The 26,367-nt window shown below is 48.4% G+C and overlaps 1 protein-coding gene across 1 annotated transcript; it reads right to left on the bottom strand.

Annotated features, from left to right (window-relative positions):
• Positions 1-7,569: 7,569 nt before the first annotated feature.
• Positions 7,570-19,719, bottom strand: LOC142259171 (uncharacterized). Its single transcript, XM_075331676.1, has 4 exons — positions 19,611-19,719; positions 19,430-19,527; positions 19,143-19,233; positions 7,570-10,541 (listed from the first exon to the last, which is right to left on the bottom strand). Exons 1-4 carry the CDS (start codon positions 19,693-19,695, stop codon positions 9,673-9,675), a joined length of 1,143 nt encoding a protein of 380 aa, XP_075187791.1. The 5' UTR covers positions 19,696-19,719; the 3' UTR covers positions 7,570-9,672.
• Positions 19,720-26,367: the final 6,648 nt, after the last annotated feature.

Genomic DNA, 26,367 nt, shown 5'->3' with positions numbered 1-26,367 from the left:
ACTTTTCACAATTTAAAAAAAAAAAGAGAAATAACATTCTTTTTAGCTGCAGTGCATTTCACACTTCCAGGCTGATCTACAGTCCAAATGTCACAATGCCAAGTTAATTCCGAATGTGTAAACCTGCTAAATCTGCAGGGGGTTGAATACTACTTGTAGGCACTGTATGTCTTTGACGCATGTTTCTGGACGTTTTAAATCTCATCATGCTCTGGCGATAGATCGTGAAGAATTTATGGCCGGGTTCACATTGTTTGCATTTGATTTATCACCAAATCAAAATCCTGGTGGTCGTTTCTCGCTCGTTAAATCGAGTAACCTGCATGCTGAAGTGCGGTTTGCGCTACCTACCCCGCATACTGTAAATATGATAGTATATGCCCTCAACACAACTATACTTCAAATCAACCACAGAAGAGAAGTATTATTTGATTACATCTAATTATGGATAACTTCCATCTCACAAACCTGTTGAAGTCTGATCGTTATGCAGAATGCATATTTGCTGGTGTGTTTCTGTGTGATTTGCTACCGGCATATAGAGTGACCCAGAGACCCGCTGCCTACATTCTGAATACAGACAGTTCCGGTCAAAGTGGGAGACATTGGATATTGATTGTACTTTGGGATGATAAGAAGGCAATATTCTTTGACAGTTACGGGTGTTCACCGACAAGTGTTTTATTTCTTGACGAGTTTGTAACCTTCTTAAATAGAAACAGTGAACTATATCCTTTTCAATCCATTCAGATTCAGGACACATTTAGCAAAGTATCTAGACATTACTGTGTTTACGTTTTGTACCATATAGCGCGGGGAGTGTCATTCAATAAAATATTACAATGCTTTAGTAATGATTTAAAAGCAAATGACAATATTGTGTCTGATTTTGTCGCGTCTCTTTTACTTGAGCATTCGATCAATTCAGGATGTGTTTATAAGCAGCTTTGTATGCCCCTATGCCAAGTAGTCAGAAGTGATCATTGATCATGTCTTAAAAAAGTTAATATATGTTGATTAAATGGGTTTATCTATAAGCAGCTATAGATATTTCTCTGTTTCAAAAAGACAACATATGTATGGCATCTGGCTATGAGCAGCTTTGAGAGCGAGAGTCTCATTGTATTGGTAAGGGTGTGTGAAGTATGTGAAGAAGGTTGTGATCAGATATGAGGTCCTCTTTGTATCTAAATTAACAGGTTTGATACACTTATTGTAATTGTAAGAAACTTGTCGTGTTGGTAAGGCTGTAATGTGCAACTGAATGTAATTAAATTCTGAGCAATAAGCTTTTTACATTTTGATATTGTGTCGGTCTTTCATTTTATACACAGTATAAACACAAACTTTCTACATGGGTGCTATAAGAAATGCTTTACACTATCAGAATTAGTGTTATAAGAAATGCTTTATAGCATAAGACGCGTAATAGTATAATTGGCCATATACATAATATGCCCAATCAAATCAATTACACTATCAGAACGACTTCTGCATCAAAACCTCAGTGAATAAAATGGCAAGATTCCAATCAATTACACTAAATCAGATTTCTGTATCATAATCAGTGAATAAAATGGTGTGATCCTAATCATTTACACTATCAGGATTGCAGTATCAAATTCCTAATCAAAAGCCTATAACATACAGGGAATGTAGAAATCAGATAGCACTTGGAATGTTAGGGGAGGGAAGGGTGTGTGTTTAATACACTTAGATAGGGGCGGGGCACCTGTCAGATTTCTTTTTGACGAGACATATGTACCCCTTACTACTGCTTCCTCACACTTTTTCCCCTTCCTCTTCTTCTGTTACCCAGCTACCTACTTCTGGGTCTTGAACTTCCCCACCTTCACCCTCCTCCATAATACTGGCCCCAGCCAGAGAAAGCTCAGTGAGCTCTAAACTCCTCTCCAGGTTTGCAATGCTCCTGAGTGTTGTGAGCTGCATATTTAGATCAGTAACCTGGGCTTCCAAATATATAAGACACTGACATCGGGCGCAGACATATTCACCCTTGAATGGCTGTTCAAGGCATGCAACATCTCACAAGACGCACATGTGGTAGCATTGTCCATCGAGCACATACTAAATGGGGATAAACAGAACAGATAAAAACAATGGAAAACTATAAAAAGTAACATCAAACTATGCTTGTGTCAAACTATGATATTGTGTTCAACTGTGTTATATACTAAAGGCCGCTTTACACGCTGCAATATCGTGACCGATATCGCTAGCGTGGGTACCCGCCCCCATCGGTTGTGCGACATGGGCAAATGGCTGCCCGTGGCGCACAACATCGCCCAGACCCGTCACACTACTTACCTGCCCTGCGACGTAGCTGTGACCGGCGAACCGCCTCCTTTCTAAGGGGGCGGTTCGTTCAGCGTCACAGCGACGTCACAGCTGCGTCACTAATCCGGCGCCCAATACAAGCGGAGGGGCAGAGATGAGCGGGACGTAACATCCCACCCACCTCCTTCCTTCCGCATTGCGGGCGGGAGGTAGGTAAGGAGAAGTTCCTCGTTCCTGCGGTGTCACACGTACCGATGTGTGCTGCCGCAGGAACGAGGAACAACTTCATTACTGCTGCAGTAACGATATTAGAGAATGAACCCCCATGTCACCGATGAGCGACTTTGCACGTTTTTGCAACGATGCAAAATCGCTCAAAGGTGTCACACGCAACGGCATCGCTAAAGCAACTGGATGTGCGTCACAAATTCCGTGACCCCAACGAGTTCGCTTGAGCGATGTCGCAGCGTGTAAAGCGGCCTTTAGTTTGTAGCCAGCACTTAAATTGCAACCTTAAAAGGCTCAGCAGCCCTCGCTTGGTGTGACCGGCATTTGTAATTCTCTAAGCAGCTAGCAATGCAAATAATGAATCACCTGACACAAATCACAAGACGTCCTCCTTTTGTTTACCTTTCACAGTAAGAGATATTGCAGATATATAATACCCCAGATAATTTAAATAGTTACACAGTTATCCCAATTATGATATTGTATTCTATTATTATATGCACTTGCTTTGCAGCCAGCACTTAAATTGCAGCCCTACCCGCTCATGAGCCCTTGATTGGTGTGACTATAGAAGAAAACATTTTTTATTAAATTCCAATTTTGGATTATATTTTGGTGCACAACACTATACTACAGGTCAATTATAGGTATATAAAGCCGGAAGTGCAGCCCCTGCCCACTGCACTTGTAATTCATTAGCAGACAATTTCAACTATGGATTTCTCTAAAAAAAAAAAATATTAATTTCTACTAGAAAGTAGTTATTCAAAATAACCGTCACTTGGTATACAGGTCATTACATTGGCGTATAAAATACTGATGACATTCTCTTTAAAGTGCAAATTTTGGGTGTCAGGTTATTGGGATAATTTAGTAAGTATTTAAAATCAAAGTCCCCTTAGAACCTATAATCTGTGTATTATGGAATAGAGAAGGGGGTCAGTTCCCGATGATTATGAGAAAACTACTAAACTTAGCGAAAAGTGATTTTAGAAACTCGATCACATCAGATGTTCCCACAAAGAAGGAATGGATCGTTGATGGAAATAGTAATTTGTAATATGAACATATTTATTATTGTAGTATAGAGAAGTTACAGACATTGGTCAGACATGGAGATTGTGCGCTGAAAGTAACTGTAATGAATGGCAGATCGCTGAGATTGGGAGTTAGGAAGAAGAGAGAGAAGGAATGTTGGGTAGTTTTGGGAAAGGTTGTAATACTCTTGTCGGTATACTGAATATATAAATATATAACAACTAGAAGGTGGCCCGATTCTACGCATCGGGTATTCTAGAATTTACGTATTGTGTAGTTCATGTATGATTTTTGTTATATATATATATATATATATATATATATATATATATATATATATATATATAGATGTTGTTGTGTGTAGTTACCAAGTGTTTGTGTAGGGGCTGTACATGTTCTGGGTGTTGTCTGGGTGTGACGGGGGGTGAGAGCGGTGTTGTATGTGTGTTGCGTGTGTTGAGTTGTTTGTGGAGCGCTGTGTGTCTGTAGCGTTGTGTGTGTGTTGCGCGGTTTGTGTGTGTGTGGTGTGTTTTGGGGGGAGGTATGTTTTGTGCAATGTGTGTGTTGTGCGGTATGTGCGTATATTTGTGTGTGCCGCAGTGTTTGTGTGTTGGGTGTTGTGTGTGTGCAGCGTTGTCTGTGTGTGTGGGTGTCTGTGTAGGGCAGTTGTTTGTGGTTCCCAGTGTGTGTGTGTGTGGTGTGTAGTGTGTTGTGTAGTGTGTTGTGCAGTGCGCGTGTGTGTGTGTGTGTGTGTGTGTGTTGGGGGGAGGTGCGCACTCCCAAACGTGCTCCATCCCCCATGCAGCGCACTCCCCATCGTGCTCCATCCCCCATGCAGCGCACTCCCCATCGTGCTCCATCCCCTATGCTGCGCACCCCCCATCGTGCTCCATCTCCCATGCTGCGCACTCCCAAACGTGCTCCATCCGCCATGCTGCGCACTCCCAAACGTGCTCCATCCGCCATGCTGCGCACTCCCAAACGTGCTCCATCCGCCATACTCCGCACTCCCCATCGTGCTCCATCCCCCATGCAGCGCACTCCCCATCGTGCTCCATCCCCTATGCTGCGCACCCCCCATCGTGCTCCATCTCCCATGCTGCGCACTCCCAAACGTGCTCCACCCGCCATGCTGCGCACTCCCAAACGTGCTCCATCCGCCATGCTGCGCACTCCCAAACGTGCTCCATCCGCCATACTCCGCACTCCCCATCGTGCTCCATCCCCCATGCAGCGCACTCCCCATCGTGCTCCATCCCCTATGCTGCGCACCCCCCATCGTGCTCCATCTCCCATGCTGCGCACTCCCAAACGTGCTCCACCCGCCATGCTGCGCACTCCCAAACGTGCTCCATCCCCCATGCTGTGAACTCCCCATCGTGCTCCATCCCCGATGCTGCGCACCCCCCCATCATGCTCCATCCCCGATGCTGCGCACACCCCCATCGTGCTCCATCCCCCATGCTGCACCAGCATCAGCCTCTCTGCCCCCAGCATCAGCTTCTCTGCCCCCAGCATCAGCCTCTCTCCTCCCAGCATCAGCCTCTCTCCTCCCAGCATCAGCCTCTCTCCTCCCAGCATCAGCCTCTCTCCTCCCAGCATCAGCCTCTCCTCTCTGTCCCCAGCATCAGCCTCTCTCCTCCCAGCCTTCCCCAGCATCAGCCTCTCTCCTCCCAGCCTCCCTCCTCCCACCCTCCCCCAGCATCAGCCTCCCTCTCCCAGCCTCCCCCAGCATCAGCCTCCCCCAGCATCAGCCTCTTTTCTCTCAGCTTACCTCTCCCAGCCTCCCTCCTCCCAGCCTCCCTCAGCATCAGCCTCCCTCTCCCAGCCTCCCCAAGCATCAGCCTCCACCAGCATCAGACTCTCTCCTTCCAGCCTCCCCCAGCATCAGCCTCCGCCAGCATCAGCCTCTCTCCTTCCAGCCTCCTCCAGCATCAGCCTCCCTCTCCCAGCCTTCCCCAGGATCAGCCTCTCTCCTCCCAGCCTCCGTCCTTCCAGCCTTCCCCAGCATCAGCTTTCCCCTCCCAGCCTCCCTCAGCATCAGCCTTCCCCAGCATCAGCCTCTCTCCTCCCAGCCTCAGCCTCTCTCCTTCCAGCCTCCCCCAGCATCAGCCTCTCTCCTTCCAGCCTCCCTCAGCATCAGCCTCCCTTTCCCAGCCTTCCCCAGGATCAGCCTCTCTCCTCCCAGCCTCCTTCCTCCCAGCCTCCCCCTCCCAGCCTCCCTCAGCATCAGCCTTCCGCTCCCAGTCTCCCCCAGCATCAGCCTCCCCAAGCATCAGCCTCCACCAGCATCAGCCTCTCTCCTTCCAGCCTCCCCCAGCATCAGCCTCTCTCCTTCCAGCCTCCCTCAGCATCAGCCTCCCGTTCCCAGCCTTCCCCAGGATCAGCCTCTCTCCTCCCAGCCTCCTTCCTCCCAGCCTCCCCCTCCCAGCCTTCCTCAGCATCAGCCTTCCCCTCCCAGTCTCCCCCAGCATCAGCCTCCCCAAGCATAAGCCTCCACCAGCATCAGCCTCTCTCCTTCCAGCCTCCCCCAGCATCAGCCTCCCCAAGCATCAGCCTCCACCAGCATCAGCCTCCCTCGTCCCAGCCTCCCCCAGCATCAGCCTCTCTCCTCCCAGCATCAGCCTCTCTCATCCCAGCATCAGCCTCTCTCATCCCAGCATCAGCCTCTCTCCTCTCTGTCCCCAGCATCAGCCTCTCTCCTCCCAGCCTTCCCCAGCATCAGCCTCTCTCCTCCCAGCCTCCCCCAGCATCAGCCTCCCCCAGCATCAGCCTCTCTTCTTCCAGCCTTCCCCAGCATCAGCCTCTCTCCTTCCAGCCTCCCCCAGCATCAGCCTCCCTCTCCCAGCCTTCCCCAGGATCAGCCTCTCTCCTCCCAGCCTCCGTCCTCCCAGCCTTCCCCAGCATCAGCTTTCTCCTCCAAGCCTCCCTCAGCATCAGCCTTCCCCAGCATCAGCCTCTCTCCTCCCAGCCTCAGCCTCTCTCCTTTCAGCCTCCCCCAGCATCAGCCTCTCTCCTTCCAGCCTCCCTCAGCATCAGCCTCCCCTTCCCAGCCTTCCCCAGGATCAGCCTCTGTCCTCCCAGCCTCCTTCCTCCCAGCCTCCCCCAGCATCAGCCTCCCCCTCCCAGCCTTCCCCATGATCAGCCTCTCTGCTCCCAGCCTCCTCCAGCACGCCGTGCTCCTCTGCCGACACTCACACACCCGATCGCATCCACTCACACACACCCGATCGCATCCACTCACACACACCCGATCGCATACACTCACACACACCCGATCGCATACACTCACACACACCCGATCGCATACACTCACACACACCCGATCGCATACACTCACACACACAGACACTGACGATATCGCACATACGCGCTCACAGTCACAACATCCGGAGATACCACATGCTTCTGGCCATGTGATCCTCCGGCAGGTCCTAGAAGCTCACAGCACAGTATCGAGGCCGAGAAGCAAGCGATATCGCCGGATGCTGTGAGTGTGTGGATGCGATGTGTGTGTGAGGTGTGTGTGAGGTGTTTGTGAGAGTGAGTGCGATCTGATGTGTGTGTGTATGCGTGTGTGTGTGCTGTTATGTTTGTGCGTGTGGAAGTCCCGCCGCTGCAGGACCTTGATTTACTGGTAACTATGCAAGCATGGTTACCAGCGCAACACGTCCCCCGCTCGCACGGGAGCCCACACCAGCATACGGCGGCGGCGTACGCTGATGTGGGCTCCCGTTGGTGAGGGTGGAAAGGGGGGGGGGGGAGTACAGTACTCACCTGGGAATTGGTGGCTCCGTGACCGTGTCAGTTCGGGCAATGCGGGGGGGGGGTGAGAGCTAACGTCTATTGCGTGAGGGGGGCGGGGCGTGGCGTGGGCGAGTTGCCAATGCCTGCAGGGTGCCGGGGCGAGAGGCCAATCTGTGGGGGGGGGCAGAGCCTGGGCGAGCGGCTGGCCAATCCGTGTGGGGGCGCAGCCGGGGCGAGAGGCCAATCCGTGTGGGGGGGCGGGGCCATGGCGAACCCAGCGGCCAATCAGCTTTGTGTCACCGTAATGACATGTCACGGTGACACAATGTCACCGTGACACAATTTTGGAGCATGACAGACAGACAGACAGAATAAGGCAATTATATATATAGATGTGAAATGTTCAATGTACATGGAATATGGATTTTTATTTGATTTTTAGAAAACATAGTTACTTACATAGTTACTAAGGTTGAAAAAAGACCTTGGTCCATCTAGTTCAACCTTCCTCCACCAGTTCTACATTTGGTCACTAAGTCATTTATAACCAACAATGTTGTGTGTACTGAGGAAATCATCCAGCCCTTTTTTAAAAGCTGTTATAGTATCTGCCATTACTACCTCTTGTGGTAGGGCATTCCACAGTCTGACTGCTCTAACTGTAAAGAACCCTTTCCTGTTTAGCTGTCGGAATCGCTTTTCTTCCACTCGCAGTGAGTGCCCCCTAGTCCTTAGTATTGTCTTTGGAAGAAATAAGTCATGTGCCAGTCCTTTATAGTGACCACACATGTACACACGTCTATTAGTAACTGAATATATATTTTAATCCTAATGTAACTTCTAACGCGCTTTTCCTTTCTTGTTTACTTACTTGCCTTTACTTTGACTATCTCTTTTGTGTTTACTTCTGCAGTTTGTCAAATATATGTTTTCTCCCCATATGAAATTTTCTTACTGGTCAACAAATTACAATTTTCAAGTAAAATATTTCTAAACTTGTAGGTATGATAATGGCTTCTACCAGTGTGAATTTTTTGATCTTCACAAAGATGTGTGTAAAATATTTCTCACATTCTAAACATGAAAAGTGTTTTCCCCTGTGTGAGTTCTGTATTGTGTGAGAAGATTTGATTTATTTGCAAAATATTTCCCAGATTCTGAACATTAACCCTTTAACGTCCCAGTGGTCATATTGTTAATCTCCCGCTGCTGCCGCCATTGATTTATACGGCCGAGATGTGTGCCTGCTAGGCACGAGCGGAATTGTTATCCGCCCATGCTGTTTAATCCCTTCAAAGGCGATGTCAATAAGTGACATCATTATAATCGTGATAAAAATTTAACTCACTACCGATAACGGAAGTCACGTGACGTGATCATGTGACTTCCAGTGGTTGTCATGATAGCACAGGGTCATTTGATGACTTCTGTAGCTCACGTGACTCACTTACTGTTTCACCCGGCCGAGGGCTGGGTGAGACAGGAAATGAGCATATCTGCTGCTCACAGCTGTGTAGCTGTGAGCAGCAGATATGGAAGTGATCAGATTGCTGATCCATAGAATCCCCTAGGGGACCTAGTAAAATAAAATAAGTTTAAAAAAATAAAAAAACCTAAACAATCAAATCACCTTCCTTTCGCCCCTTTGAAAATTAAGGGGTAAAAAAAAAAAAAAAAATTATACACACATTTCGTATCACTGTGTTCAGAAACGCACGATCTATCAAAATATAAAATCACTTAATTTGATCGGTAAACTGTGTAGCGGGCAAAAAATTCCAAACGCCAAAATTAAATTGTTTGGTCGCTACAAATTTTGCGCTAAATGCAATAACAGGCAATCAAAACGTAGCATCTGTGCAAAAGTAGTACCGTTAAAAACGTCAGCCTGAGACGCACAAAATAAGCAGTAACTGAGCCATAGATCCCAAAAATTGAGAACGCTACGGGTCACGGAATATGGCATAAAACGTACACCACTTTTTTCGAACAAACGTTAGATTTTTTTTTAACCCCTTAGATAAAAGTAAAGCTATATGTTTGGTGTCTACGAACTCGCACCTACCTAAGGCATCACGCCGACACATCAGTGTTACCATATAGTAAACAGTGTGAATAAAATATCTCAAAAACAATAATGCTATTGCCCTTTTTTTGCAATTTTTCCGCATTTGGAATTTTTTTTTCCATTTTCCAGTACACTAGATGGTAAAACTTATGGTTTTATTTAAAAATACTACTTATTCTGCAAAAAAAGAGACCTCACATGACCATATTGACTGAAAAATAAAAAAGTTACGACTATCGGAAGAAGTATCGCGAAAAAAACGGAAAATGCAAAATTGGCCAGTCGTGAAGGGGTTAAAATGGCTTCTTCACTGTGTGAATTTCTTGGTGAATAACAAGATGACATTTCTGTTTAAAACATTTCCCACATTCTGAACAGGAGTATGGCTTCTCACCTGTGTGAAGTCTCTGGTGTCTAACAACTTGTGATCTAGTTGTAAAACATTTCCCACATTCTGAACATGAATATGGCTTCTCCCCTGTGTGAGTTCTGTGATGTGTGGCAAGATTTGATTTACCTGCAAAACATTTTCCACATTCTGAACAACAAAAAGGCTTTTCCCCTGTGTGAAGTTTCTGGTGAGCAACAAGACTTGACTTATCTCTAAAACATTTCCCACATTCTGTACATGAATATGGCTTTTCACCTGTGTGAATTTTTTCATGATTAACAAGATTTGATTTCCAGGTAAAATGTTTCCCACATTTTGAACATGAAAATGGCTTCTCCCCCGTGTGAGTTCTCTGATGTCCAACAAAAACTGATTTCTGTAAATAACATTTCCCACATTCTGAACATGAATATTTTTTCTCCCCTGTGTGAGTTTTCTGGAAATTAACAGACTCTGAAGAAACTCCTATATCCCATGTGTGAATTTTTTGATGGATTTTTTTAAATTCTATAGTTAAAAATGGCTTCTTTGCTGTAAGAGCACCTTGATTTATAATGATCCTTTTGCCACATTCATTTTTCTTAATAGTCTGTGATGAATCAGAAGGTAAGACTTGTTTAAAACAATCAGATGATAGATCTTTCCTGTGAAGGGAAGATGGTATATCTGGAATAATGGCATTCACTTCAGTTATATCTTGTATGATGTTAAGGTCATCTGATGTAAACGTTGAAGATGTCAGTTGTGTTTCTGATCCCCTGGTACAGACATCTGGCAAGAATAAAAATTGTTTTTAATAATACATAAAAAAATGTAAGTATATAATTTGTAAAATAGCTGAAGAAATTGTGAGTTATTTAGCAAAGTATGATAATTTACTGAAACAAAAATCATTCACAATCTAACAGTGGACGTCAGAGCAGGAACCAGTAGACCATGATGTTCAACCCTTTTTGTTAATTTTGCCTCCCAAATATTGAAATAATAATCCACCAAATAATGTTTTCTAGGCCAAATTTTTACCAAAAAACTACTATTCCATCAGTGGAAAAACAGAGTGTTTTCACATTGGTTGTATCGGAAAGACTATTGAAAAGAGATATGGCCTCATAATCCTATCCAGCAAAATCTGTCCTCTCAAAGCCAAATGTCTTTGATGTTTCTCAGCCTTGCAGTGGCCCAAACACTGTTAGTATCCACATGTTTGTCATTTCCACAGGGAAGAAACCACATAAATATTTACAGTTCGCGTGTCTCCTGGAGCACAAGCCGGGCACTATGTATTGGGCAATAAAATGACATATTTACTATTTTCACTATGCAACATCTACTCCATGCTAATTTCCAGTAACTGCTTGTAGAGTCAAAATACCATGTTTTCCCAAAAATATGACACTGTTATATTTGTCTTTGCCCTGAAAAATGCACTAGGGCTCATTTCCATCTTACGGCTTATTCTCCGTTGGGGAAATCCCCCCCACCCCCCCAAAAAAAAACTAAAAAAAAAAACAAAACAGACCCCCACCTTCCCATGATAATTATGCTTTTCAGATTCCGGACGTCTGCGTGGCTCCCAGGTCCTCTTGTGATCTTCAGCATGTGCTTCCAGCAGGTATGCTCCGTGTGGTCCTTCCCTGCTCTGGCAGACACTCACATACACACATCGCGCGCACACACGCACATTCACCTCATCCAGAGATACTGATTGCTTCTGGAAAGCAGAAAATCCTGGGACGCAGTGCAATGGTGCGCAAGTGTAGTGCCCCTGAGCCACTCAGGGCTCTACTAGATACTGCATCTTCACAAGGATGCAGGGCCTACCCCCTAAACCTGGAACACCAGTGCCTGTAACATCTACACACACACACACACACTAAAATCCTAGTTTCCACGACACACCAGGGGGCCTGGACTAGTCAGACACTGGGCAATGGCCACCTAGAGGGCGGAGCCAGACCAGGCGACTAGACAGCCTGGTGGGAGTGGACAAGACAGAACAGTAGTGCACAGTGAAGGAGAGTGAGGTGCCTTGAGCTGGGTCATGTAACAGTGACCCGGGGGCACAGGAGAGTGGTTGCCTGGGCAGGTACACTAGAGTACCGCTGGGACCAGAGCACCGACGGGGCACAGATCCCTAGGTCAGGCGATAGTTTCATACGGCCTGGCAAATACCTGCACAGTGAGCGGACCTTTAAGGACCTCACTGCCCCACAGATCCAGGGGCACCAGCAGTAAAGCAGGACACAGACCAGCCCTACAGGATCCACACTGCCCGCCATATGGACAAGGAGACTGGCACAATAAGGGACAGTTGGCCCCCAAAACGCTTCAAGGTACGGGGACCCAAAACACAGTGAGGGTGCCGGGAACAGAGCAAATGAGTCATCAAGCTGGCACTGGAAATACAGGGACCTGAACCAGCTGTTCAAGGGTCCAAGAGTGAGTAGAGACTGTGAATTACAACCCTGGTGTGGCCTCCTTTACTCCGGCGCGTCTACCATATAGCTCCCTGGGCTGAGCCCTACCTGCGGAGGGCCTACCACCACAGCTGCCATTGCCACCAGCCCTAGGGATAGCCAACCCAGCAGCGGCGGTTCCATCGTCCTAACTGCAACCCGCAGGTGGCGTCACGCTAATGACTAATTTTCCCTGTAAATATTCCCCTTTTAAAAAGCCCCCAGGGCACGGGACCAGCCAGCGGCCACCAAAGTGACATTCCCCAGTGATACACCTCCCGGGACTGAGTACCCCATTCCCTGGGCAACACACAAGGACCTGTGGGTCCTCCATGTGTTCCACCACAGGTCCTCACGCTTCACTGCACTGCATCTCAGGACTGTCTGCCGGCCAGATGCAATCAGTATCGCCGGATGTGGTGTGAGAGTGTGTGTGTGTGTGTGTGTGTGTGTGTGTATGATCTGATGTGTCTGTACGTTTCACTGCAGATCCTCCCGTTTGGCATTTATTGGGTTTGATTGTGGGTCTTCTTTCTTCTCTCTTTTGTGGGGTGTCTGCTCTCTATAATGAAGTGTCCTGCAGTATTAGGCTATGTGCCCACGTAGCATATTTTCATGCATTTTTATTGATTTTCAAAGAAAGCAAACACTCTTTTACATGTTGCATGAAGCCTTCATGAATATACAAAGTTGAGTGAATGAAAATAGACATAAACCTTTTAGAGATAACTTGCAAGGAAAGAGAATTAGAAGAAAAAAAGAGTGAAGAAAGAAGGGAGGGATCAAACCTAGAAAGAAAGAAGAAGGGATAGAGGAACTCTGAGCATGGGAATCTACTGACATTAATACAGGGAACCGCCAATAGGGGCATAGAAATCAGGGCACTTATTTCTCCGCTATCTTAGTACCGTCTGTTACACTGGAGAGGAGAGGAAGGCCTCCCAATGGAACCATTTGGTTGCAACAGAACACTACTCCTGATGAGACTGGGCTACCAATGTCTCCATGCGATGGGACAGGGAGATCTCTGAAAACCATTCCTCGAGTGGGGGGAGGGGGGGTTCAGTGGATTGCCAATGACGGGGGAATTCTTGTTTTGCCTTCTTGTAGCATATGTCGTAATATAGATTTTTTTATATGCCACCTTCGACATTGGGAACATGAAGAGGAGCACCGCCTCTGGTGAGGCTGGTACTGAGACATCTGTTACAGCTTTCACCACCCTGAGCACACCCTTCTAGAAGGCCTTCAGAATCTGACACGACAACCAGATGTGGGTCATCATCCCCTCCTCCAATTCACATTTCAAGCACAGACTAGACACCCCTGGGAACCACCTCTGCAAGGCCACTGGATCACGGTACCACCTGGAGGCAATGTTGAAGCTCGTCTTTTGAGATTTTGTTGCCATTATGGATTTGTGAGACAAAAAGAAACACATCACATTGGTTTTGTGTAAACGGGCTATTGAGCTCCAGCTCCCAACAATATTGTAGGGCTCTCCAGGCCCTACAATAGGAGGGGGGAGGTGGGCGGGGGGCTAGTTCCCTATAGCTCCGCAGTCAAAAGCGCATAGATGATCGAGATAGTGTGTGACGGCATTGAAGGGGCAATACACAGTTCCTCGAACCCTGAGAGAGGGCGCTAAAAGACAGTTTTATCTACAAGCCTGAAGAAAGTGTTTTTGCTGAATGTATTCAAAGACATGTTGGGCCAATGCAGGATGATCTCCTAAGATAGACTGTAAAGGAAGAAGGGTACCTCTAGGACAGTGATGGCGAACCTATGGCACGCGTGCCACCAGGGGCACGCAGAGCCCATTCTGCTGGCACGCGTGCTGTCGCCTGATCCTGCCGGTTTGATCTGCTGGTGCAGTCGCACCGGCAGATCAAAACTGTGTTGGAGTGGAGGAGACATTTCTCCTCGCTCTGACACTCCTCCTCCCCCAGGCTGCAGGTGTGTTGCCTAGGAGATGGAGGAGCGTCAGCGAGCGGCGCTGGCGTAATGACGTCTTCTGGCCACGTGGGAACTGAGGACCCAGCGGCGCGCAGCGGGGGAGCAGGTGCAGGAAGGTGAGTTGTGTGGGTTTTTTTTGTTTTTATTTTTATAACGCGTGTGCGGCTGTGCCAAGGTGGGGATGGGGGGCCCAGTGCCAGCGCCAGCATGGCGTGAGGGGGGGGGGGGAAAACACACATGCCAGCATGGGGTGGGGGAGGGGGAACGCACATGACAGCATGGGGTGGGGGCGGGGGAACGTACATGACAGCATGGGGTGGGGGTACGCACATGCCAGCATGGGGTGGGGGTACGCACATGCCAGCATGGGGTGGGGGACCGCATATGCCAGCATGGGGGGGATGACATGCATGCCAGGATGGGGAACAATGCATGCCAGGATGGAGGAAACATGCATGCCAGGATGGAGGAAACATGCATGCCAGGATGGAGGAAACATGCATGCCAGGATGGTAAAAACATGTATGCCAGGATGGTGAAAACATGCATGCCAGGATGGAGGAAACATGCATGTCAGGATGGGGGAAACATGCATGCCAGGATGGAGGAAACATGCATGTCAGGATGGAGGAAACATGCCCAGGATGGGGGGGAAACATGCATGCCAGGATGGGGGGGGAAACATGCATGCCAGGATGGGGGGGAAACATGCATGCCAGGATGGGGGGGAAACATGCATGCCAGGATGGGGGGGAAACATGCATGCCAGGATGGGGGGGAAACATGCATGCCAGGATGGGGGGGAAACATGCATGCCAGGATGGGGGGGGAAACATGCATGCCAGGATGGGGGGGAAACATGCATGCCAGGATGGGGGGGAAACATGCATGCCAGGATGGAGGGGAAACATGCATGCCAGGATGGAGGGGAAACATGCATGCCAGGATGGAGGGGAAACATGCATGCCAGGATGGAGGGGAAACATGCATGCCAGGATGGAGGAAACATGCATGCCAGGATGGAGGAAACATGCATGCCAGGATGGAGGAAACATGCATGCCAGGATGGAGGAAACATGCATGCCAGGATGGAGGAAACATGCATGCCAGGATGGAGGAAACATGCATGCCAGGATGGAGGAAACATGCATGCCAGGATGGAGGAAACATGCATGCCAGGATGGAGGAAACATGCCACGATAGGGTACATTTACCAGGAAGGGGAACATTTACCAGGAAGGGGTACATGCTAGGAAGGGGGACATTTACCTGGATGGGGGTAAATTAACCAGGATTGGGAACATTTACCAGGATGGAGGACATTTACCAGGATGAGGTATATTTACCAGGATGGGGCCATGATGGGGACAAATATACCAGAATGTAGGAAATATATATCAGGATGGGGGACATGTTTACCAGGAAGTGGCCATCAAAACATGATCAGGAGCTCGGATGCATGGTGGAGCGATACATTTTCAATGTTCAACTCCGCAAACTGGTTTAAGGGAATAGGAGGATGGTTAATGGGGATACTGCAATCAGTATTCCAAGTGCTACTCTGTCTATTAGTGGCCTATGTAGTATTTAAATTGTTAATGGCTCTGTTTTCCTGCTGCGTGAAAAAATGCAAAGATAGTAATTATTCAGCGCCAATATGAACTTTTTAACATATACTCTTTTCTACTCTTTCACATCATAATACGCCAAAGTGATTCTATGGGACTCTTGTCGGGAGGTATGCAGGCTCATTACCCGGAGGACGGATGTGGATTTGAAGACTTCACAACCCCAGGCAACCCGCGGCTTGGACAGCATCCGGTGACCAGCCTGCTATTCCAGCTTCTCAATAGGATCCAGTCCCATCACGCATGCCAAAGGGGGGATTGTGAGGAAAGAGTAAACTAAACTGGAGTAGATAGTCACCCACACCATTTCCAAAAATACAAACTGACCCATCTACGCTCTAGATGGGTGGGCAAGAGCCCAGGACAAATTAATTATCGAAACTATGAACTACTCTTTGCAGAGAAACGAAATTTACCCTTATGCATACGAAACAGCTACGCCCAAATTAGCTTGATAAAAACCTGTATGTGTAATAAACTTCAATTCAGTTCAGAGCACACTCTTGCTTTATGTGCAGATACCAGTCTCTGTCTGTATCTCATTAAGGTTGAAAGAAGCTGAGGGGGTGACTGGGACCCTCTCCACATTCGGTCATCGCTGGCAACAGTTGGGACCTATTTAGGGGTCAACATAACAGAGCTGAATTCATAGTTGTAGAAAGTGAATTGCTGTGGAAGCTGACTGATTGTAGGTGACAGTACACTTCTCTCTTTGTGGAGATTTCAGACACTGCTATATTCTGATGGAATAAAAGCTAGTCTAATGTAACTTGCAGGACATCTGACCTCCTACTTGGTATATCTGCAACAAAACTTGCAACAAAGCAGGTCAGTGCTGAGTCAGGTAAAAGTTCAAAATTGTTTTGATTTTAGGCCTCTTGCACACTGTAATTTTAGAGTGGTTTCACACTTGTGTTTGGGGCCGGCAGAGGTCACTCCGCTCTGGATCTGACATCCAGCTGACCCCGGGGCAATGCTGGCGGAATGCTGGCATTCCGCTTGCATTGCCTATAGAAGTGAACGGCTGGGTTCCGCGATCTGCAGTCGCTCGTTCGCTTTCATAATGCCGCATTCCGCTATCAGTGTCAGAACAAAAAGAAGAGCATTTTCTTCTTTTCGTTCCGCTGCAGGTTAGCGGAATGGCGGCATTACAGAAGCGAACGGGCGGCCTGTAGTGCATATGTAGCGGAAGTGTGAAAGCACCCTGATGCTGCCATTGTTTTAGAACTCCAAAGCACTTGCTTTACTGTCATTTTTGAGAGCGCTTTTGTGAGCGCTCTCGGTAATGACCCTTAAGATACAGGCTATTGATGAACGCTAAGTGCTCAAAAATAGCTCATGTAATAAAATTAAAAAAAAGAGCTGGCCGAAACAACACCTCGCTTTTCTAGCCATTGACTTATATATTCAAAATTGGCAATCTTCTTAGCGATTTTCCAGTGCTTAGCACTTGGGTAAGTGCCTACTGTGAAAGAGGTCTTAGGGCTAAAACACAAGGCCGAAATTCTCTGCCTAATTTGGGGCCGAAACATCTGGGGGCAAAAAGCTGGGGGTGAAATATCCATGGGTGAACTGCTGTTGGCGAAATGTGTGGAGGTGAAATGGGCGAAACATCCTGGGGGCGAAATGCTGGGGGTGAAATGTTCGGGTGCGAAGTGTACCTGGGGGCAAACTGCTGGGGACGAAATGTTGAGGGCGAAACTTCCAACTCCCCCTCCATGTACCCACTGTGGGATAATCCTAACATCCCTCATATGTTACAGTTAAGGTCCAGTCACACATAACGAGATAGTTAACGAGATCGTTACTACGTCACAGTTTCCGGATCGTTGTTAAATCGTTGGTGAGATCGTTGGTGAGATGTCACACAGTCATTTTCCCAACAACTTTAGTAACGATGTAGCGACCTGTATAACGATCTCGTTGGTCGATGGGACCCTGTCACACAGCAGCTATGTAACGATTCTGACCTCGAATAGGGGCGTAGTGTTTGACGCTGTAAGCCACGTAGGCGTGCATATGCGTTGCCTTTTCCACACCCCTCCGCTCCGATTGCTGGCCAATACTGCGTTCTGATTAGGCGGCCGGCCTAGAACGCAACTTTGTATCGCTTCATCCTTTGTCCCTTTTTGAGCCTTGCTTTGAGGATAGAACCTGCGACTTCAGCTTCAATCCGAAAAGCAAGCAAGCAATCGGGAACAAAGTACCAATGAATCTGGGTGTAGTCGCAGGTTCTATCCTCAAAGCAAGGCTCAAAAAGGAACGAAGCATGAAGCGATACCCAATCAGAACGCAGTACTGTTCTCTGCCCAACTAATTGGTGCAGAGTGGGCGCAGAAAAGGTGACGCAACTACACGCCTACGTGTCACACTTTAAGTTCTCATCTAGGTCGTTAATGAGATCGTTGGTAGGTGTCAAACATACAGATCCATCCGGCCCAACAGGACTCCAACGAGCCAAAAATGGCCCAGGACATTCAGCAACGACCAACGATCTCACAGCAGGGGGCGGATCGTTGGTGCATGTCAAACATAACGAGATCGCTGGTGAAGTCGTTGTTTCGTCACAGAAACTGTGACGTAACAACGATGTCGTTAGCGATCTCGTTATGTGTGAAGTGGCCTTTACCCTGTGCTGAACTTTGGATAAAAACGCCCCTATCAGCACATTCATCAGAAGGGAGAGAAGGAAGATCCATCAATAAGATGCCGAGATTCTAGAAAGATGGATTCATTGCTCTCAGTGGAGAAACAATAAGAATCTTGTAGTTATGATACTTATTAATGGAGAACAAAAATAAAATAAATGATGTTACAGAGCAAGCTTTCCAGACTACTGAGGTCTCATCAACTACAAGATTATTATTTAGTTTCTCCCACTGAGAGCAATCAATCTTTATTCACCTGGTGAACACGGCACCAAACTAAGAATCTAGGACGTCACCAGCATCATTACCCTCCTCTTTCTCATAGGCGTCCACCATACTGATTAGATTCTTCTTCCCATGATTTCTAAATTGTTTGTACATTCTATGTACGCTGTCATTTGGCTTTACAGATTAGAGATCTGGGCAGCGAAGGGTCAACATCTTCTAATTTCAGGGGATAGGGTGGATCCTACCTGTAAGATCTGACTGATACAGATCTCACTCCAACAGAAGGGCGTCCAATGCCCAAAATAATGAGGACAGTTTTGGGTGGAGGAGCATGTGGTGGTCTAGCAGCAGAATGGTGACCATTTGATATGGCCCGACTACAACCCTGATAAAGCAGCCACATCCGGTGACTGAGAAGAATCTGTGACTACTCTATATTTAGTGGTCACTACTCACCTGGGCGGTTATCTGTAGGAATCTCCTCTTTACTCCGCTCATCACCCCTCACATATGTCTCTGTAGTATTAATATGGGGCAGATCTTCCCCCTGAAACAAATATTGTAAAAGTCACAGACAGATGGAGAAGTCCAATCTATGATCAGCTCTAATCCTGCCATCTCCACCGCTCTCATTACACAAGTATAACACATATAATACTGGAGGATAAAACAAGACTGAGCACAAGACCTTCACAGCCGTCTACACATCATAGGAGATTTCATGGCCCCTTCTCTCCATCTACCTGATGATCCTGAGGAACATCGGGATCTTCTTGGTTACAATCCTGTGGGAGAAGAGGACGGGGACATCTCTCTGGTGTTGTCCTCTTACTGGATAGAACTGGAGGAGACACATACAGGGACTGAATTCATTCCTTACATACAGATAATTATAGGCCGTGTGTATTTAGTCCTGTCTATTACCTGGTGATGTGAGGGGCTGGGGAACCACCATCATGACGTCCTTGTACAGATCTTTGTGTCCTTCTAAATACTCCCACTCCTCCATGGAGAAATAGACGGTGACGTCCTGACACCTTATAGGAACCTGACACATACAATAATACCGTCACCCCCGATCCCTTCATAGCATTACTGTATAATGTCCCAGCATTCCCAGCAGTGTCACCTCTCCAGTCAGCAGCTCAATCATCTTGTAGGTGAGTTCTAGGATCTTCTGGTCATTGATGTCCTCATGTATCGGGGGGTGGGGTGGAGGCCCCGTGATTGGGCTCAGGGGTCTTCCCCATCCCTCAGACACAGGGGCCTGACAGCGCTCACTAGAGGTCTTCTTCACTACTGTGTAATCCTGGTTATGGAGAGACACAGTAATAAATCTCACTCCAGACATTTCCAGAGTCCTCACCTCTCCAGTTCTGTCCATCTGTTATTCCCATAGATAAGAATGGTGTAATGTGACATCATCAGAATCTCTCACCTCTCCAGTAAGCCAGAAGAGGATCTCTAGGGTGAGGTGTAATATCCTCTCCGCCATCTTGTCCATATCCATCCTTCACGGGGCAATCAGGAGAATTCTCTTCTATAGCACAGAGTTCACCAACTCCAGTCCTCAAGGCCCACCAACAGTGCAGGTTTTTGGGATTTCCTTAGTATTGCACAGGTGTTAATGTAATTACCTACCCAGGTGCTGGTTCCAACAGCAGTGCAATGCTAAGGAAATCCTGAAAACATGCACTGTTGGTGGGCCTTGAGGACTGGAGTTGGGGAACCCTGCTATAGAAGATCTCCACTGAGAGGATCCGATATTGTAGGGACCTGAATGGGGAGAAGATGACGATGTAACATTATAAAGAATCCGCTGTAATAATACAATTACTGGAGAGAATAAGGGGAAACATATAATGAGAACATTCTGGGGAAACATTATACTGTGGGGAGAGAAAGGGGCCGAGGACCGGGGGCAGAAAGGGGCCAGGGACCGAGGGCAGAAAGGGGCCAGGGACCGAGGGCAGAAAGGGGCCAGGGACCGAGGGCAGAAAGGGGCAGAGGACCGAGGGCAGAAAGGGGCAGAGGACCGAGGGCGGAAAGGGGCAGAGGACCGAGGGCGGAAAGGGGCCAGGGACCGAGGGCGGAAAGGGGCAGAGGACCGAGGGCGGAAAGGGGCAGAGGACCGAGGGCGGAAAGGGGCAGAGGACCGAGGGCGGAAAGGGGCAGAGGACCGAGGGCGGAAAGGGGCAGAGGACCGAGGGCGGAAAGGGGCAGAGGACCGAGGGCGGAAAGGGGCAGAGGACCGAGGGCGGAAAGGGGCAGAGGACCGAGGGCGGAAAGGGGCAGAGGACCGAGGGCGGAAAGGGGCAGAGGACCGAGGGTGGAAAGGGGCAGAGGACCGAGGGCGGAAAGAGGCCGAGGACAGAGGGCGGAAAGGGGCCGAGGACGGAAAGGGGCCAGGGACCGAGGGCGGAAAGGGGCCGAGGATGGAAAGGGGCCGAGGACTGAGGGCAGAAAGGAGCGAGGACTGAGGGCAGACGGGTTTCCTCACTTCCGGCCTCTCATAGTTGGGACGTTTGTATCTATCAGAGGAAAAGGAACAAAAACCTCACGATTCATAGAAATCAGCGAGAGAAAAACTCCAAGAAAGTCTCAGAGCTGAAGGGGTTAATACCGCCTGCCCCAGTAATGGGGAATCTCCACACACCTCCACCTGCAGAGCCGCACACTAGATATATAATACCCTGCACCTACCTCCACCTGCAGAGCCGCACACTAGATATATAATACCCTGCACCTACCTCCACCTGCAGAGCCGCACACTAGATATATAATACCCTGCACCTACCTCCACCTGCAGAGCCGCACACTAGATATATAATACCCTGCACCTACCTCCACCTGCAGAGCCGCACTCTAGATATATAATACCCTGCACCTACCTCCACCTGCAGAGCCGCACACTAGATATATAATACCCTGCACCTACCTCCACCTGCAGAGCCGCACACTAGATATATAATACCCTGCACCTACCTCCACCTGCAGAGCCGCACACTAGATATATAATACCCTGCACCTACCTCCACCTGCAGAGCCGCACACTAGATATATAATACCCTGCACCTACCTCCACCTGCAGAGCCGCACACTAGATATATAATACCCTGCACCTACCTCCACCTGCAGAGCCGCACACTAGATATATAATACCCTGCACCTACCTCCACCTGCAGAGCCGCACACTAGATATATAATACCCTGCACCTACCTCCACCTGCAGAGCCGCACACTAGATATATAATACCCTGCACCTACCTCCACCTGCAGAGCCGCACACTAGATATATAATACCCTGCACCTACCTCCACCTGCAGAGCCGCACACTAGATATATAATACCCTGCACCTACCTCCACCTGCAGAGCCGCACACTAGATATATAATACCCTGCACCTACCTCCACCTGCAGAGCCGCACACTAGATATATAATACCCTGCACCTACCTCCACCTGCAGAGCCGCACACTAGATATATAATACCCTGCACCTACCTCCACCTGCAGAGCCGCACACTAGATATATAATACCCTGCACCTACCTCCACCTGCAGAGCCGCACACTAGATATATAATACCCTGCACCTACCTCCTCCTGCAGAGCCGCACACTAGATATATAATACCCTGCACCTACCTCCACCTGCAGAGCCGCACACTAGATATATAATACCCTGCACCTACCTCCACCTGCAGAGCCGCACACTAGATATATAATACCCTGCACCTACCTCCACCTGCAGAGCCGCACACTAGATATATAATACCCTGCACCTACCTCCACCTGCAGAGCCGCACACCAGATATATAATAACCTGCACCTACCTCCACCTGCAGAGCCGCACACCAGATATATAATACCCTGCACCTACCTCCACCTGCAGAGCCGCACACCAGATATATAATAACCTGCACCTACCTCCACCTGCAGAGCCGCACACCAGATATATAATACCCTGCACCTACCTCCACCTGCAGAGCCGCACACAGATATATAATACCCTGCACCTACCTCCACCTGCAGAGCCGCACACAGATATATAATAACCTGCACCTACCTCCACCTGCAGAGCCGCACACTAGATATATAATACCCTGCGCCTACCTCCTCCTGCAGAGCCGCACACTAGATATATAATACCCTGCGCCTACCTCCACCTGCAGAGCCGCACACTAGATATATAATACCCTGCGCCTACCTCCTCCTGCAGAGCCGCACACTAGATATATAATACCCTGCGCCTACCTCCACCTGCAGAGCCGCACACTAGATATATAATACCCTGCGCCTACCTCCACCTGCAGAGCCGCACACTAGATATATAATACCCTGCACCTACCTCCACCTGCAGAGCCGCACACTAGATATATAATACCCTGCGCCTACCTCCACCTGCAGAGCCGCACACTAGATATATAATACCCTGCACCTACCTCCACCTGCAGAGCCGCACACTAGATATATAATACCCTGCACCTACCTCCACCTGCAGAGCCGCACACTAGATATATAATACCCTGCACCTACCTCCACCTGCAGAGCCGCACACTAGATATATAATACCCTGCACCTACCTCCACCTGCAGAGCCGCACACTAGATATATAATACCCTGCACCTACCTCCTCCTGCAGAGCCGCACACTAGATATATAATACCCTGCACCTACCTCCACCTGCAGAGCCGCACACTAGATATATAATACCCTGCGCCTACCTCCACCTGCAGAGCCGCACACTAGATATATAATACCCTGCGCCTACCTCCACCTGCAGAGCCGCACACTAGATATATAATACCCTGCACCTACCTCCACCTGCAGAGCCGCACACTAGATATATAATACCCTGCACCTACCTCCACCTGCAGAGCCGCACACTAGATATATAATAACCTGCACCTACCTCCACCTGCAGAGCCGCACACTAGATATATAATACCCTGCACCTACCTCCACCTGCAGAGCCGCACACTAGATATATAATACCTGCACCTACCTCCACCTGCAGAGCCGCACACTAGATATATAATACCCTGCACCTACCTCCACCTGCAGAGCCGCACACTAGATATATAATACCCTGCACCTACCTCCACCTGCAGAGCCGCACACTAGATATATGGTAGAGTCTAGATCCCAGTGGCCAGAAGGACCTCTGCTGACGTCACGCCCATGTGACCGGCCTCTTGTGTGGGAGGAGCCTGTAGTTCCCGGCAGTCAGTGCACTGTTTGCCGTACAAGCAGCAGGATGTTTCCCCTCTTCCCTGTTTTTGCTGTTTTTCTACCCCGACGTTTGTGATATAACAGGAGGTAATATCTGATGGAGCTTATCATGTATCTGCCTGGGGGAAGGGGGGGAGAGAGAGAGAGGGTGCGATGCTCTGCCTGGGGGAAGGGGGGGGAGAGAGAGAGGGAGGGTGCGATGCTCTGCCTGGGGGAAGGGGGGGGGAGAGAGAGGGTGCGATGCTCTGCCTGGGGGAAGGGGGGGGAGAGGGAGGGTGCGATGCTCTGCCTGGGGGAAGGGGGGGGGGAGGGAGGGTGCGATGCTCTGCCTGGGGGAAGGGGGGGAGAGAGGGAGAGGGAGGGTGCGATGCTCTGCCTGGGGGAAGGGGGGGGGAGAGGGAGGGTGCGATGCTCGGCCTGGGGGAAGGGGGGGGAGAGAGAGGGAGGGTGCGATGCTCTGCCTGGTGGAAGGGGGGGAGAGAGAGGGAGGGTGCGATGCTCTGCCTGGGGGAAGGGGGGGAGAGAGAGGGAGGGTGCGATGCTCTGCCTGGGGGAAGGGGGGGAGAGAGGGAGAGGGAGGGTGCGATGCTCTGCCTGGGGGAAGGGGGGGGGAGAGGGAGGGTGCGATGCTCGGCCTTGGGGAAGGGGGGGGAGAGAGAGGGAGGGTGCGATGCTCTGCCTGGTGGAAGGGGGGGAGAGAGAGGGAGGGTGCGATGCTCTGCCTGGGGGAAGGGGGGGAGAGAGAGGGAGGGTGCGATGCTCTGCCTGGGGGAAGGGGGGGAGAGAGAGGGAGGGTGCGATGCTCTGCCTGTGGGAAGGGGAGGAGAGAGAGAGGGTGCAATGCTCGGCCTGGGGGAAGGGGAGGGGGGATGCAATGCTCTGTCTGTGGGGGAGTCGCAGAGCAGCACCCGGCGTCCCTGTTGTCTTTTCCCGTTAGAGGCATGGAGCGGGGGGATAGATCCAGGAGGAGGGGATTGGAGCAGTCGCTGTATATAAGGGAAGCCCATTGGATATTAAAGCTGGAGCCAGAGATCCCAAAGGGCTGAATTCCACAATGATCTGTGACTGATAGTGATGTGTTTATTAGCAGGTGATTATCAGCGCATTCATTATACACAGTTTATGGGAATTTGTGGCATTATTATTATTATTATTATTATTACTAATTATTGGTCATTTTTCTTTATAGAGTTCGGGGCAATGTCGGCTCCACAGAGAATTCTTCCTCATCCACTGAATATGAAGGTTTCATCTATTGGAGAGAATCCCACAAGTGACATAAAAGGATATCTCTGTGTATACATTCTCTGCACTGTGTATTATATGGGGTGTACTTATATATTCTCTGTGCTGTGTATTATATGGGGTGTACTTATATATTCTCTGTGCTGTGTATTATATGGGGTGTACTTATATATTCTCTGCACTGTGTATTATATGGGGTGTACTTATATATTCTCTGTGCTGTGTATTATATGGGGTGTACTTATATATTCTCTGTGCTGTGTATTATATGGGGTGTACTTATATATTCTCTGCGCTGTGTATTATATGGGGTGTACTTATATATTCTCTGCGCTGTGTATTATATGGGGTGTACTTATATATTCTCTGTGCTGTGTATTATATGGGGTGTACTTATATATTCTCTGTGCTGTGTATTATATGGGGTGTACTTATATATTCTCTGTGCTGTGTATTATATGGGGTGTACTTATATAATGTTTGTATTGATGCTTCTCTGTGTCATCTGTGTGAGACGTGGTGATGGACAGGGTGTCCTTTTTTTCCCACTGTGTTAAAAAATATACTCTTAAATATATTTTTCTTCAAATACGTAAAGCCGCATGAAAGAAAGAACTTCCAAAGATGTAAAAAATAAATGTATTTTATCTATTTAAAAATGGTTGCCAAGGTTCAGTTACAGAAAGGAAAAAAAAATAATATACTTTGATAGCTTATGTAAAAAGAGTTCATTTAGTCCATACTGAACAATGGGAAGTCTTTACCCATCTCTCTTTGGCTCCTGAACGGCAATGCAGGGGATGTCATCTCAGCGTGTCATATCTTGCAGCACTGGAGTCTTCTCACAGCAGGCAGTGTGGAGAGCGAACAGTAGCCCCCTCCATCGTGCATTATATACCAGCTGTTCAAACCATATAGGGCATTCTAGTGTAACACAGTTGAATATAGTTCCATATTACGTAACCTTCTGGAAACTTCGGAAAGCTTCGGGAAGGATTTAAATATATCCCTCCATGCTCAGCACTCAAGTATATTCAATATGGGCATATTTACCCTTATAAACTTTATTAATAACCTATGCCCTCCAACATAAACAGAACTATGAACGTATATGTCTTACTATGAAATATTTGATAACTTGATGTATTAATTTCAATCATTTTACAATTCCCCCTTGAAGTGGGTGGAGCAACCCCGAAAATTAAT

This window comes from Anomaloglossus baeobatrachus (genome assembly GCF_048569485.1).
Source record: "Anomaloglossus baeobatrachus isolate aAnoBae1 chromosome 5 unlocalized genomic scaffold, aAnoBae1.hap1 SUPER_5_unloc_3, whole genome shotgun sequence".
Taxonomy (NCBI): domain Eukaryota; kingdom Metazoa; phylum Chordata; class Amphibia; order Anura; family Aromobatidae; genus Anomaloglossus; species Anomaloglossus baeobatrachus.
Note: the sequence above shows the minus strand (reverse complement) of the source record. Positions and strands in the feature narration are given on the sequence as shown.

Bases quoted from the DNA above. Each gene is read 5' to 3' on its own strand.
- LOC142259171 (XM_075331676.1), bottom strand. From the start codon at position 19,695: ATGGAGGAGTGGGAGTATTTAGAAGGACACAAAGATCTGTACAAGGAC. The intron at 19,528-19,610 runs GTAATAGACAGG...TGTCTCCTCCAG, and splicing joins CCAGCCCCTCACATCACCAG to TTCTATCCAGTAAGAGGACA. The intron at 10,542-19,142 runs GTGAGTAGTGAC...TATTCTTGCCAG, and splicing joins TCCTACAGATAACCGCCCAG to ATGTCTGTACCAGGGGATCA.